General features: G+C 47.7%; 1 protein-coding gene across 1 annotated transcript in view; it reads left to right on the top strand.

Moving 5' to 3' along the window:
- The window catches only part of setbp1 (SET binding protein 1), a 65,534-nt gene that overhangs the window by 31,821 nt on the left and 18,058 nt on the right, over positions 1-15,655 (top strand). The window contains exons 3-5 of the mRNA XM_064969697.1: positions 6,061-8,588; positions 8,812-9,016; positions 10,853-11,906. Of these exons, the coding sequence (XP_064825769.1) occupies positions 6,061-8,588; positions 8,812-9,016; positions 10,853-11,906 (3,787 nt within the window). The remainder of the gene's footprint in view (positions 1-6,060; positions 8,589-8,811; positions 9,017-10,852; positions 11,907-15,655) is intronic.

The raw sequence follows: 15,655 nt of genomic DNA, 5'->3' as shown, positions 1-15,655 counted from the left end.
GTATTGAAAGTCCCCAGAACACAATGGCTTCCATCATTATTAAATGAAAGAAATCATTCTAGAGCTGGCCAAACTGAGGAGTCTGGGGAGAAGGGCTTTGGTCGGGGAGGTGACCAAGAACCCGATAGTCACTCTGACAGAGTGCCTCTGTGGAGATGGTTGTCCTTCTGGAAAGTTCACCCATCTCTGCAGCACGCCACCAATCAGGACCTTTATGGTGTAGTGGCCAGACGGAAGCCACTCCTCTTAAAAGGCACATGACAGCCCCTTGGAGTTTGCCAAAAGGCCTTTGAAGGACTCTCAGACCATGAGAATTCAGATTCTCTATGAAACCAAGATTAAACTCTTTGGCCTGAATGCGAACCGTCACATCTGGAGGACATCTGGCACCATCCCTACGGTGAAGCATGGTGGTGGCAGCATCCCTACGGTGAAGCATGGTGTTGGCAGCATTTTGCTGTGGGGATGTTTTTCAGCGGCAGGGACTGGGAGACTAGTCAAGATCGAGGGAAAGATTGAACGCAGCAAAGCACAGAGAGATCCTTGATGAAAATCTGCTCCAGAGTGCTCAGGACCTCAGACTGGGGCGAAGGTTCACCTTCCAACATGACAACAACCCTAAACACACAGCCAAGACAACGCAGGAGTGGCTTCAGAGCAAGTCTCTGAATATCCTTGAGGGGCCAACCAGAGCCCAGACTTGAACCCGATTGAACGTCTCTGGAGACCTGAAAATAGCTGTGCAGTGACGCCACATTCAACCTGAGAGCTTGAGAGAATCAGCAGAGAAGAATGAGCTGAAACTCCACAAATACTGGTGTGCAAAGCATATAGCATCATACCCAAGAAGACGCAAGGCTGTAATCGCAGCCAAAGGTGAGTACTTACGTAAATGTAATATTTCAGTTTTATTTTTAATACATTTGCAAACATTTCTAAAAACCTGTTTTTGCTTTGACAGTATAGGGTATTGTGTTTAGATTGATGAGGAGAAAAAAACTATTTATACACCCACATACCTCCATCTCTCTTTAGAATAAGGCTGTAGCTTAACAAAATGTGGACAAAGTCAATGGGGACTGAATACTTTCCGAATGCACTGTATGTCTGTGTATCAATCTCTCTCTCTCTCTCTCTCTCTCTCTCTCTCTCTCTCTCTCTCTCTCTCTCTCTCTCTCTCTCTCTCTCTCTCTCTCTCTCTCTCTCTCTCTCTCTCTCTCTCTCTCTCTCTCTGTATGTGTGTTATCCTTAGAGGTCAGAGTTCAGACCCTGTGGATTAGCACTAATCACTAACTACTACTTCCTCTTCCGGGTCAGAGGTTTCACTTCCTGGTTTAGATAACAACACTGTGTGGTCTCTAAGTTAGTCACATACCAAGCCCTATATCCACTCCTAGCCTCTTGTCTCTGGCTCCTACTGTACCTTCAGATCTACACTGCCTAGGTGGTAGGAGTTGGTTTGGGATTGTGTAACAGTGTCAGACACACACACACACACACACACACACACACACACACACACACACACACACACACACACACACACACACACACACACACACACACACACAGAGAGAGAGAGAGGCCCTGCCACTGATGATGTAACACCCAGGGTTAAAGCAGAGGGTCATGGGTAACGTGTGACTCACTCCTCTGTGGAGGTAAATGTCACTGTGACTCATCAAGTTCAATTTGCTGTGTCTGCACACTCGCGCATGTGTGTGTGACTCTTCATATGACTCAACACTCATATGAGGAGTAGACTGACTGAAGGCCTTTTGACAACAGAAATAAGCAGTAACATACAGTATGTGCTCTGGGATTGTGGTCCATCCTTGTAAGTGTCTAAAGACAGGATCAATTCCATTATGATCAATCAGAGTGCCCGACCTTGACTGGCCAACTGTCCGGCTTCCTCATGAACTGTCTGTCATAACCCTGCCCTATAGACACTTCTGTAGATCTGGGGGAATTGGATGGGTATGCAAAATGTTAATGTATTAATATGGTACTAGTATATGGTAGCAATATGGTAGTATCTTTTTGATTTGGTATTCAAAGTTAGGGGCTAGTAAAATGTCTAGTTGGGTAGGGGCTAGTTGGGTAGGGGCTAGGGTCGGTGGCTAGGGGTGGATGTGAGATGTCAGTGTTTTGCTGGCTTAGTCCCTCTATTGCAGCTCCCTGCCTGCCACCCCCTGCTGTCGGCTAGCAGTACTCACATCCCCTGCTGTCAGCTAGCAGTACTCACACCCCCTGCTGTCGGCTAGCAGTACTCACACCCCCTGCTGTCAGCTAACAGTACTCACACCTCCTGCTGTCAGCTAGCAGTACTCACACCCCCTGCTGTCAGGTAGCAGTACACACACCTCCTGCTGTCAGCTAGCAGTATTCACATCCCCTGCTGCCAGCTAGCAGTAATCACATCCCCTGCTGTCAGCTAGCAGTACTCACACCCCCTGCTGTCAGCTAGCAGTACTCACACCCCCTGCTGTCAGCTAGCGGTACTCACACCTCCTGCTGTCAGCTCGCAGTACTCACACCCCCTGCTGTCAGCTAGCAGTACTCACACCCCCTGCTGTCAGCTAGCAGTACTCACACCCCCTGCTGTCAGCTAGCGGTACTCACACCTCCTGCTGTCAGCTAGCGGTACTCACACCCCCTGCTGTCAGCTAGCGGTACTCACACCCCCTGCTGTCAGCTAGCGGTACTCACACCACCTGCTGTCAGCTAGCGGTACTCACACCACCTGCTGTCAGCTAGCGGTACTCACACCCCCTGCTGTCAGCTAGCGGTACTCACACCCCCTGCTGTCAGCTAGCGGTACTCACACCACCTGCTGTCAGCTAGCGGTACTCACACCACCTGCTGTCAGCTAGCGGTACTCACACCCCTGCTGTCAGCTAGCGGTACTCACACCCCCTGCTGTCAGCTAGCGGTACTCACACCCCCTGCTGTCAGCTAGCGGTACTCACACCCCCTGCTGTCAGCTAGCGGTACTCACACCCCTGCTGTCAGCTAGCGGTACTCACACCCCCTGCTGTCAGCTAGCGGTACTCACACCCCCTGCTGTCAGCTAGCGGTACTCACACCCCCTGCTGTCAGCTAGCGGTACTCACACCCCCTGCTGTCAGCTAGCGGTACTCACACGCCACTGAACCGGAGGAACTATGGGACTGACATGATAGTGGTGAAATAGAGATAGTGGATAGTACGGAGAAAAGGAGGAGGGTGGGGCAGAGGGAGAGGATGGAGAGAAAGACGAAGGAAGAGCAAGAGAAGAGGGGGCAGAACAAAAATTGCCAAGAAACCATCCAGTTTCAAACAGACTAGGGGAAGTGGCCATGCATCCTTCCTTTATTATCTCTGTGGTGAGTTTGTGGTTAGAGAGACTAGTGCACAGCTCATGGAGAGAGGGACAGTGAGGGAGGGAGTGAGAGGGTGGGGAATTCTCTTTGAAGCTAGATTAAAAGCACATGTTTTTTTAGTTATATTTGGGACTGTGTGCGACTGTGATAATTTGTATTTTATTTTTATTTTACCCATATTTTACCAGTTAACTTAACTGAGAACACATTGTCATTTACAGCAGCGACCTGGAGAATAGTTACAGGGGGAGGAGGGGGAGGAGCTGTGTGACCCTGCTCTAGAGAGGATATCAGTAAAGAAGGTATTCTAAGCTCCTGCCTGTCCATTCTCAGATATCCGGGTCATTTGAGTTAGAATGACTGGCACCTGATACAGACATGCTATCACCTTGCACACACACACACACACACACACACACACACACACACACACACACACACACACACACACACACACACACACACACACACACACACACACACACACACACACACACACGCACAGTTCCCTCTCCAGACTCATCTCAGAGCATCCTGTGAGTGACTGCCTGTACTCTGCAGATAAACAGCCCTGTGTGTCCCTATGCATGTAACTGTGTGTGTGTGTGTGTGTGTGTGTGCAGCCTGTGCTCTGCAGATAAACAACCTGCTGAGGAGAGAAGCAGAATGAGTCTCACTCACTGACTACTGATTGGATGGTGAGAGAGAGAGCGAGAGAGAGAAGCGCATTGGTAGAGGAGATGTGACTCTGTGTTTGGCTGTTTTGCTTTGTTCCCTGCAACCACTGAGCAGAGATGAATCCTGTAAAATGGCTGTCATAGGCTCTGGTTTCTCTGGCACTGCTGTGTGTGTGTGCATGATGGTTTCCGTTAGCCGGTAATTGACAGCTTTTGGCCGATTCAAAAAATGTTGCCGGTCAAATGACTGGGAGAGAAAACAATACCACTGCAAAATAATGCTTTTTATTCATTGATGAAAAATAGTCGCTATACACTACCGTTCAAAAGTTTGGGGTCGCTTTGAAAGAAAAGCAAATTTTTGGTCCAATTAAACAACATCAAATTGATCAGAAATACAGTGGAGACATTGTCAATGTTGTAAATGACTATTGTAGCTGGAAACGGCTGATTGTTCATGGAATATCTACATAGGCCCATTATCAGTAACCATCACTCCTGTGTTCCAATGGCACGTTAGATAATACACGTTTATCATTTTAAAAGGCTAATTGATCATTAGAAAACCCTTTTGCAATTATGTTAACACAGCTGAAAACTGTTGTTCTGATTAAAGAAGCAATTAAACAATAAAAAAGCAATAACTGTCCACCTGTAGACGAGTTGAGTATCTGGAGCATCAGCATTTGTGGGTTCAATTACAGGCTCAAAATGGCCAGAAACAAAGAACTTTCTTCTGGAACTCGTCAGTCTATTCTTGTTCTGAGAAATGATGGCTATTCTATGCTCAGCATTTCAGGCATGTCTTTGCATCATAGGCTGAGCCTGCTAATTACAGACAAAACCACACACACACACACACACACACATTCGCTGCTTCACATGTCAGCCTTTAGATTCTGTTACTGTGTGTCTAGTGGTACACACCACAGTGTTTAGACTACTGTGTGTACTGTATTCATGTTTAAACTAAGTTAGGGATCCAGTTACCCAGACATCCTTCGCTGACTGATTGAAGATCATGATCTCTCTTTCTCTCTCTCTCTCTCTCTCTCTCTCTCTCTCTCTCTCTCTCTCTCTCTCTCTCTCTCTCTCTCTCTCTCAGCATTGAATATATTTACCACAGGAATTGAATTGCTCTGTAAACAGCTTTTGTTAAATGTTGTTTTGAATGCTTAAAGGGATAGTTCATCCAAAATATATATTTGGGTCAAATTACTCTTACCTTCAGTTGTGTCTGAAGGCCTATGGTGACAGAATCTACAATAATCCAGTATTTACTTTTGGCTACAGCCTGGAGTTAGCGTATTAGCATCATCCGATTTCATCAGTGGTTCCAGGCGAACCGATGTTAGCAAAGCTGCACTGCAAACCGCAACTTCCTCAAACACTTCAAACTAAGTTCGGTAGTTGGTGGATTTAGCAGGGATTTTTTTAACGCGCATACTGCTGAAATAATTGCTGGAATTTGGTTGCTCAAAACTGGAGCTATTTCCTCATGTAGCCGCAGCACAGAGCATCACTATGTGTTTTCCAGTGATGACGTCATCCACCTGGTGAAGGCACTTTGACGTGGATCGCTTTCCAGATGTCGACAAAACTGACCGGTAAACATAGGAAGTAGAAGAGCATTTGATAATTTGAATTTTATTGGAAAAATAACAACAGTCTCGCAGTAAGGAAAACATGGCCAGGTTCTTCACGAGTATCGACGATACCAAACTTAGTTTGAAGTGTTTTTGAGGAAGTTTCGGCTTGCAGTGCAGCTTTGCTAACATCCAGTTGCCTGGAATCACTGATTGACGTCTGACGATGCTAACTCCAGGTAAGGGTAATTTTACCCATATACAGATTTTGGATGAATTATCCCTTAACTACCAACAGTCTGTTCATAGTAGACTTGGATATAAGCTGTTGTCCCCTACTGAATGTTCATGTTGCTCCATAAAGACCAGCTGCAATGTGTGTTACAATAGTTTGAGTCCTGATCTCTGTCTTCTTCATGTTTCTCTCTTCAGACCTATGAGAGACCCTTCAAAGCAGCAGAACCTAGAGAGGGGGGGCTACTGCAACTACTGGGGGATGTCACCCCCCCAAAACACCAGCCCAAGCCCTCTATCCTACACACCACACCACTGCCCCCCCACACACTCACATACCAACCCCAACAGCAACACACACAGCCACCAAAGTTCACACACCAACATACACACAGTCCATCCTGGGCCACGCCTCCCTCCGCACCTCCAGCCAATCCAGTGCATGCGGAGCCTAGCAGAGAACCAGCAGGAGGAGCCAATAGGAGCCCTCTCTCTGACCTGGCCCCTTCCTTCCTCAAACCTCCAATGAAGAGAGTACCAGGAAGCCCCTCCCCTCGCTCTTACAGCCCATCCCCCCATCGACACCTGAGCCCTGATCCCGTGTTGCCCGTAGTAACGGACGCTAGCATTCTAAACCTGACCTCTCTCTCCAGAGGGCGGGGCTTACAGGAGGTCAGTGAGCAGCTGTTTGGAAACATCAAGAGGAAGTACGGCAGGAAGGACCCCCAGAGGACTCAGGGTAATACCCACAATGCAGAGCTGCCATGGGGAAGGAGGGCAGAGAAAGATGCAGAGAGTCCAATAGTTCCAGATGAAAGGCAGAAGTTCAGGAGGGAGGAGACCCCTGAGCTGGAGAGAGAAGAGAAGGAGAGGGAGAGCATAGGAAGGACAGGAGAGGAGGAGGAGAGGGAGATGCCAACGCTTGGTGCTCCTGTGCTGATGGAGGAGGGAAAAGGGAGGAAGAGGAGGAGGAGGCGGTCTCTCCAGGAGTCACTCACCCAGGAGGACCAATCGGAGCAGCTGCAGGGCACTGACATCACAGAGAGGAAGGAATCAGGGCCTCCGGAGCCCAAAGTGTCCCACAAAATGAAAGGCCACAAGATGGAATCATACAAGAGTGAGTCTAGGTCAGGTCGGGGTGAGGAGGTTAGCCAGCCAGAGGCAGACGGAGAGAATGGGGAGAGAGCAGACAGAGCAGAGAAAGGAGAGAGAGGAGAGAAGGGAGAGACAGGAGCGAGAGGAGACAAAGGAGAGAAGGCAGAGAGAGGAGAGAAGGGAGAGAAAGGAGCGAGAGGAGACAAAGGAGAGAAGGCAGAGAGAGGAGAGAAGGGAGAGAAAGGAGTGAGAGGAGACAAAGGAGAGAAGGCAGAGAGAGGAGAGAGGGGGATGAGTGGGGCCGACATGGAATCAGCCATGATCCAGAGCTGGGTGAGGAAAAACCCCGTTGGCCGTCCTAGATCATCCACAGACCCCCACAAACACCCTGACCTTAACCCTAGCCCCAGATTGCCAAGCCCTAACCTTAACCATATCCATAGTCCAAGATCCAGTCTCAACCCTAACCCTACACTGCCCAACCTAAGCCCCGGCCTTAACCCTAACCCTAACACCAGCCCAAAACTCAGCCCTTACCCCAGACCCCCCAAGACCAAGGACCGGTGGTCCTACCTCAAGTCCCGAAGCCCCCCTGGCCTGATCCAGAGGGAGAGTGGCCGCAGCCCCCTATCAGTCATGTCTGAGCCCCCCTCTGCCTTCCCCATCACCCCCTCCAGCCCCCTGTACACCAACACAGATAGTCTAACTGTCCACACCCCCGCCAAGCGCAAACGAGGTCGTCCCAAAAAACAACCCCTGCTCACGGTGGAAACCATCCATGAAGGCACTTCCACCTCCCCCCTGAGCCCTCTGGCCCGGGAGAACCCCGCGGGGCTCAGCCGCAGGAGGAAGACCCACACGCTAACCACGCTAGCCCAAATCACATCGGGTTCCATTAGCCCCAATGCTAATGGGTTGAAACTGCAGCGCAGTGAGGGTGGCCATGTCAGGTCGGTGAAGAAGCTGAAGCTGGGGAAGGTGCAGAGTATCCTGAATGAGATCCTATCAGGCTCCGGCCAACATGGCAGCCTGGCACTGAAGTCAGCCTCAGCTCCTGTCTCTTCCACCATGACGGCCATGGCCTCTACCATTGAGGCGCATCTGGGGAAGCAAATCAACGTCAGTAAGAGAGGAACCATCTATATCGGGAAAAAGAGAGGGAGGAAGCCACGCTCCGACACCCAAAACCTTCCCCACAGAGGCGGGGCCAAGCCTCCTTTGCCTGTCCCCATGTCCAGCCTGTACAACAGCCTCCTAGTGCCTTCCACCCTCCCTCCCAGCTCCACTACCCTCCTCCTCAGACCCAGTCACACCCTATCCTCTCTGTGCCTCCCTGGCCCTCGTGGCCCCTACTCTGACTCCACCATGCCCAGCCTGCAGCCCATCAGTGCCCTGCCCTCTAAACCCCTAGGCAGGGGGCTACTGGGAGCCGGCTGGAAGCTGTCTCCTCCACTCCTCCTGGCCAACTCCCCGTCCCACCTATCTGAGGGGGCAGCATCGGTCAAGGAGGTGACGCTGTCACCTATCAGCGAATCACACAGCGAGGAGACCATTCCCAGCGACAGCGGCATAGGGACAGACAACAACAGCACCTCTGACCAAACGGAGAAAGGAACCAACGCACGACGCAGGTATCTATCTCTCTAGGAGTGAGTCCGTGAGTGAGTTGAGTGCGCGCGTGAGGGTGTTTGTTAGTTAGCGGTAAGTGAATGCATTAGTATGTTCATTAGTTAGTAGTAAGTGAGTGTGTTAGGTAGGTAGGCAGTTAGTTAGTTGATGTTGCCCAGGGGTTTGGTTGAACCCACAGTAGCATCATTGTACATCCAGTTGACAGGATGATGTTGTGTGTTGCAGATACTCATTTGACCTGTCTGGGTTTGAGGCTGCGGAGGCTGCAGCTCTGGAGGCCTCCAGTCGCGGCAGTAGGGGTCGCTGCGTGCGGCAGGCGGCAGTGGTGGACAACTTCCTGTCCCAGCAAGAGAAGAAGCAGAAACACCGCAGGAAGAGGAAGTGCCTGCAGAGCCGCGACCACCTGCACTTCCTGTCTGAGCTAGAAGAGGTATCAAATCAAACCTCCTATTAAAATCTCCTCAAACTCAGTGTATGAGTAGAATGAAGTTACCACTAGACTTATTGTGTATTATGTCACTGAGGTTTTAGAGGCTGGGTTCATTGTGATGTCTGGAATAGAACAGATTGAACGGTATCAAACACATGGAAGCCCCAAGTAGTTGATATCTTTCCATTCCAGCCATTAAAATGAGCACATCTTCATATATTTCTAAATAGGCCCACAAGCCTCATCAGGACTGTATTATAACAAAACATTAGGAACTCTTTCCATGACGTAGACTGACCAGTTGAATCCAGATTAAAACTATGATCCCTTGTTGATGTCACTTGTTAATTTCACTTCAATCAGGTTCGATGAAGGGGAGGAGACAGGTTAAAGAAGGAGTTTTAAGCCTTGAGATAATTGAGACATGGATTGTGTATATGTACGATTCAGAGGGTGAATGGATAAAACAAAAGATTTAAGCGTCTTTAAACTGGGTATGGTAGTAGATGCCAGGTGCACCGGTTTGTGTCAAGAACTGCAAATCTGCTGGGTTTTTCACGCTCAATAGTTTCCTGTGCGTATCAAGAATGATCCACCACCCAATGGACATCCAGCCAACTTGACACAACAGTGGGAAGCATTGGAGGCAACATGGGCCAACATCCCTGTGGAACGCCTTCAACACCTTGTAGAGTCCATGCACCAAAGAATTGAGGATGTTATGAGGGCAAAAGGGGGGGGGGGGGCGTGCAACTCAATGTTTGGTAGACTTGATGTATTATCCAGTACTGATTTAATATGACTGTGTTATATTATCCTGTATGGTTGAGCGGTATCTGTGTTTTCCTATCGACATGAGGAAATCAAGATGGCAGACAGCTGTAAAGATGTTTCAAACACGGCAGAAGGATCACAGTATCTGATGCCCGGTCTCTGTATTCATTCAGACACCTCCTTAGATAACTAACTAGCAAGTTAATCGAAGGGGTCGCGTTAATTTTCATGCCGAAAAAAAGATCAAACGCGTAAGAAATATCTTCTTATTGTAATTTCTGTTCGGCATCAGACAAATGCTATGCTTCTGTTGCACTTCTCCACTCGGATAAGAATTCACAAACGGGCGTTCTATCAGCGGAGAAGTCTCTCTCTAGCTACTTTTCTCCAGTACGTTTCTCGTTGTAGCCAAGTTACTTGCTCTGGTAAAATGCAAGATTAACTTTAAGCAACACATTATGAAATGTAGCTGGCTACATTCGTTCTATGATTAACATTATAAATATGATAACTTTTTCATTGTAAGCTCATTTACTTGTGTGGCTGCCAGCCAAATAGTGTTGCACTTCTATTGTCATCTGATGAAAATGAAGATATTTTCTGCCCAATGTGTTGCACTAATATATTTTCTGTGAAGGAAAACTACAGTTGCACGTCCCTGATCACTCTATTGAAGCAAAAAAAACACGGTTGAAATGCAACCCCTGTCAATACACAGCTTCCGCTTTCTTCCGTTGTGCTATTTACACACAAACACATGACTGGCTGGGGAACTACGGTAAGCTTCAAAATGTCAAATGTGACAAGTGAAATGAAGAACACAATCTGATTTATCTCCTAATGTATTGCGCAAGTTGACCGCAGGTATTCACTTAAAAAAATAGCTACAAATATTCATAAATATTGAAAAACTGTTTCAACAGTATTGACGCTATTGGAAAAACCATCGCATGGCTATTTCCAAATACCACGGTATACAGTATTACTGCCAAAGTCTATTATCCAGTACTGTTAAATGATCCAGTTCTGATGTGGCCTTCTCCTCCTCCTCTCCTCTGCCAGGTTGTGGTGAAGCTGCAGCAGCTACATGTGTCTCACCGACGCTACGCCTCCTGCTACCCCCAGCACCCCTACCCCTCCATCTTCCGTCTCAACTTCCACCACCACTACTACCCCCTGACCTACGACCCCTACCCCTGTGACCCCGCCCCTTACTTGCGCAGGACCGCCGAGCTCAAGGCCAAGAGGAGGCGCGGCCGGCCCGCCAAAGCCAGTGAGCCAATCACATCCAAGCTGCCTTTTGTCCAGGGGTTTGGATATCCGCTGGCAGGGGGGAACTACTATGCACCGTATGCCATGCCTTACGCCCCGCCTCTGAGCCTGGGCTACTACCCCCCAGCACCCCCCCTCTACCTGCCCCACCATTCCCATAGCCCTTCACCACCCTCCCACTTCATGAGGCCTGCTGTCCCCCCTCCTAAGTTCCACTCTGGAGGCCACTCCAAGCTCCAGGCCGGGGCCAAGCTACGGACATCTAGCGGCCCACTGCAGGCTTCCTCTGGTCGGGGAGAAGGACTGGGATCCCTGGGTGGTGATGGTGGAGGGGTGAGGCTCCACAAGAGGAAACACAAGCACAAACACAAGCACAAGGAAGAGACCCCTCTCCTCTCACCTCATGACAGACAGGAGCTGGGCGGGCTCTTCAGCGGTGCCAAGACCAATGGGCTGCTCAACCTGTTGACTGACAGGCGGGAGATGAACAATCCGAAGCATCAGGACCAGCAAAGGGGGGGTGGGCGAGGCTCAAGAGGAGGGTCCCGAGGAGCGATGTTTGAGTCGAACCCTCTCTCTTCTCTCTCCATGGACCATGTCCAGTTCCGCCCACGCATGCCCGGACAGCCAATGAGCAGCTTCCTGAGCAGCTACAGGAGCCAATCACAGTGGCCAGAGCTGACCTCTGACCTTTTTAGATTGCGGGAGGAGGGCAGTGGGCGTGGCAGAAGAAGGGGCTTAGCAGTGTTCGGAGAGGAAGGGGTGATGTCATTCCACAATGCCAGGAAAGAGAAGAGCCAAGAAACAGAAGAGCCGTTCCACAATGCCAGCCCCACTCTTACAGGTAACAACTTATTACTACTCTATAACAGGCGTATTACTACTCTATAACAGGCTTATTACCGTGTTATAACACAGCCCCACTCTAACAGGTAACAACTTATTACTACTCTATAACAGGCTTATTACCGTGTTATAACACAGCCCCGCTCTGACAGGTAACAACTTATTACTACTCTATAACAGGCGTATTAGCGTGTTATAACACAGCCCCGCTCTGACAGTTAATAACTTATTACTACTCTATAACAGGCTTATTACTACTCTATAACAGGCGTATTACCGTGTTATAACACAGCCTCCTCTCTGACAGGTAACAACTTATTACTACTCTATAACAGGCGTATTACTACTCTATAACAGGCATATTACTACTCTATAACAGGCGTATTACTACTCTATAACTGTCGTATTACAGTGTTATAACACAGCCCCACTCTGACAGGTAACAACTTATTACTACTCTATAACAGGCGTATTACCGTGTTATAACACAGCCCCACTCTGACAGGTAACAACTTATTACTACTCTATAACAGGCGTATTACCGTGTTATAACACAGCCCCCTCTCTGACAGGTAACAACTTATTACTACTCTATAACAGGCGTATTACTACTCTATAACAGGCGTATTACTACTCTATAACTGCCGTATTACAGTGTTATAACACAGCCCCACTCTGACAGGTAACAACTTATTACAACTCTATTACAGGCGTATTACCGTGTTATAACACAGCCCCACTCTGACAGGTAACAACTTATTACTACTCTATAACAGGCATATTACTACTCTATAACAGGCGTATTACCGTGTTATAACACAGCCTCCTCTCTGACAGGTAACAACTTATTACTACTCTATAACAGGCGTATTACTACTCTATAACAGGCGTATTACCGTGTTATAACACAGCCCCCTCTCTGACAGGTAACAACTTATTACTACTCTATAACAGGCGTATTACCGTGTTATAACACAGCCCCGCTCTGACAGGTAACAACTTATTACTACTCTATAACAGGCTTATTACTACTCTATAACAGGCGTATTACCGTGTTATAACACAGCCTCCTCTCTGACAGGTAACAACTTATTACTACTCTATAACAGGCGTATTACTACTCTATAACAGGCGTATTACTACTCTATAACAGGCGTATTACTACTCTATAACTGTCGTATTACAGTGTTATAACACAGCCCCACTCTGACAGGTAACAACTTATTACTACTCTATAACAGGCGTATTACCGTGTTATAACACAGCCCCACTCTGACAGGTAACAACTTATTACTACTCTATAACAGGCATATTACTACTCTATAACAGGCGTATTACCGTGTTATAACACAGCCCCACTCTGACAGGTAACAACTTATTACTACTCTATAACAGGCGTATTACTACTCTATAACAGGCGTATTACTACTCTATAACAGGCATATTACTACTCTATAACAGGCGTATTACCGTGTTATAACACAGCCCCCGCTCTGACAGGTAACAACTTATTACTACTCTATAACAGGCGTATTACTACTCTATAACAGGCGTATTACTACTCTATAACAGGCATATTACCGTGTTATAACACAGCCCCCTCTCTGACAGGTAACAACTTATTACTACTCTATGACAGGCGTATTACTACTCTATAACAGGCGTATTACTACTCTATAACAGGCATATTACTACTCTATAACAGGCGTATTACTACTCTATAACAGGCGTATTACTACTCTATAACAGGCGTATTACTACTCTATAACAGGCGTATTACTACTCTATAACAGGCATATTACCGTGTTATAACACAGCCCCCTCTCTGACAGGTAACAACTTATTACTACTCTATGACAGGCGTATTACTACTCTATAACAGGCGTATCACTACTCTATAACAGGCGTATTACTACTCTATAACAGGCGTATTACTACTCTATAACAGGCGTATTACTACTCTATAACAGGCGTATCACTACTCTATAACAGGCGTATTACTACTCTATAACAGGCGTATTACTACTCTATAACAGGCGTATTACCGTGTTATAACACAGCCCCCTCTCTGACAGGTAACAACTTATTACTACTCTATAACAGGCGTATTACTACTCTATAACAGGCGTATTACTACTCTATAACAGGCGTATTACCGTGTTATGACACAGCCTCCTCTCTCCAGATATCTGATTTTTTTTGTACTTCCAGTCTCTATAGTGAAAACAACATCAGTAATTCCTTCTTCTTTGTTTAAAAAACCTACACTGTATATATATGATATGGATAGCATATAAGATGTCTGCCCAGTTTTCAGAGCAGACAGATGAACATGTGTAAGCCTATAGCAGACAAAGAGGTAGTCAGCTCCTAAAACACTAAATACTGAACAAATGTGTTTTTGGTACATTCTGTATTCTGAGTGCAGCGAGCACATCTGGCCAGAGAGAGAGAGAGAGAGAGAGAGAGAGAACGAAACGCATGGCTGGAAAGGACTATAATTCACCAATCTCTCCCTCCCTCCATCCATTCCTCCCAGCCTGCCAATGGTTGGTCCCAGAGATATATGATTCTCAGGTTGTGATTTATATTCTCCAAACAGGCAGTAAAAGGCAGTGGCTGTGTTAACAGAGCTGGCCACCAGCCAGGGCTTTAATGAGTGGGGCCTAGTCCAGTGGAGGGGGAGAGAAGCCAGGGGCTCACTTAGATTACATCCCCCTCCCCGGGGGACCCGCGGGGGGTGACTCACGGACACACTACCCCTCTCTCTAACCCCCCTTTTTCTCTCTCCTTCCTCCATCTCTCGTTCTGCCCCAGACAGGTTATACCACTTCTTTCTCTCTCTTCCCTCACATCCCTCTCTCTTCTCCCTGTCCCCTATCTTCCGGCCTCTACTCCCTCCCTCTCTCTCAATAAACTCTCCCCCCTCTCCCCTGTCTCCCTCTCTCTCTCCTCCTTCTCTCACCTACCCTCTTCACTCCCTCTCTCTCCTGTCTCCCCTCCCTCTCACTCCCTCGTCTCTCCTCACTCTACCAGCATGACTTACTGCTTCGCTCCACAGACCAGCCCCAGCCCAATTAAAACACACACACACACACTCACACTCACACTCACACACACGCACGCACACACACACACACACACTCACACAATGATCTAAAATTCATATTATCCTCCACTCTTGTGTGATTGAATGTGTTTCTAAATCATTTCCTCCCTGTGATTGGGTGTTTATCTGAGCCTGATTTGAACTGTGTGTGTGTGAGTGTGAGTGTGTGTGTGTGTGTGTGTGTGTGTGTGTGTGTGGTGTGCTCCCACTAATCAGCAGGTTCCACTGCAGCTGACAGCAATCTCTCACATAATCATTTGTATAAAAGCAGGTCATCCTTTTTGCAGAGTTAATGAGAGTGATTTTCTCTTCGCGTACACACACACACACACACACACACACACACACACACACACACACACACACACACACACACACACACACACACACAATTGAATCCTTCCTCCTGCAGTTGGCTGAAAGCTCTGAAGAGCAGTGTACCTTAAACACAGATCTTACCATACCCAAATCTTATTGAATAGGGTGAAGGACGCAAAACAGTACGGCCTTCAGATCAGTCACAGAACTATAGACACTGAAGAACTGCCTTCAGATCAGTCACAGAGCTATAGACACTGAAGAACTGCCTTGAGATCAGTCACAGAGCTATAGACACTGAAGAACTTCCTTCAGATCAG

This window comes from Oncorhynchus masou, chromosome 1 (assembly GCF_036934945.1).
Source record: "Oncorhynchus masou masou isolate Uvic2021 chromosome 1, UVic_Omas_1.1, whole genome shotgun sequence".
Taxonomy (NCBI): Eukaryota; Metazoa; Chordata; class Actinopteri; order Salmoniformes; family Salmonidae; genus Oncorhynchus; species Oncorhynchus masou.
The sequence above is the reverse complement of the archived record's forward strand: the minus strand, read 5'-3'. Positions and strand labels throughout refer to the sequence as shown.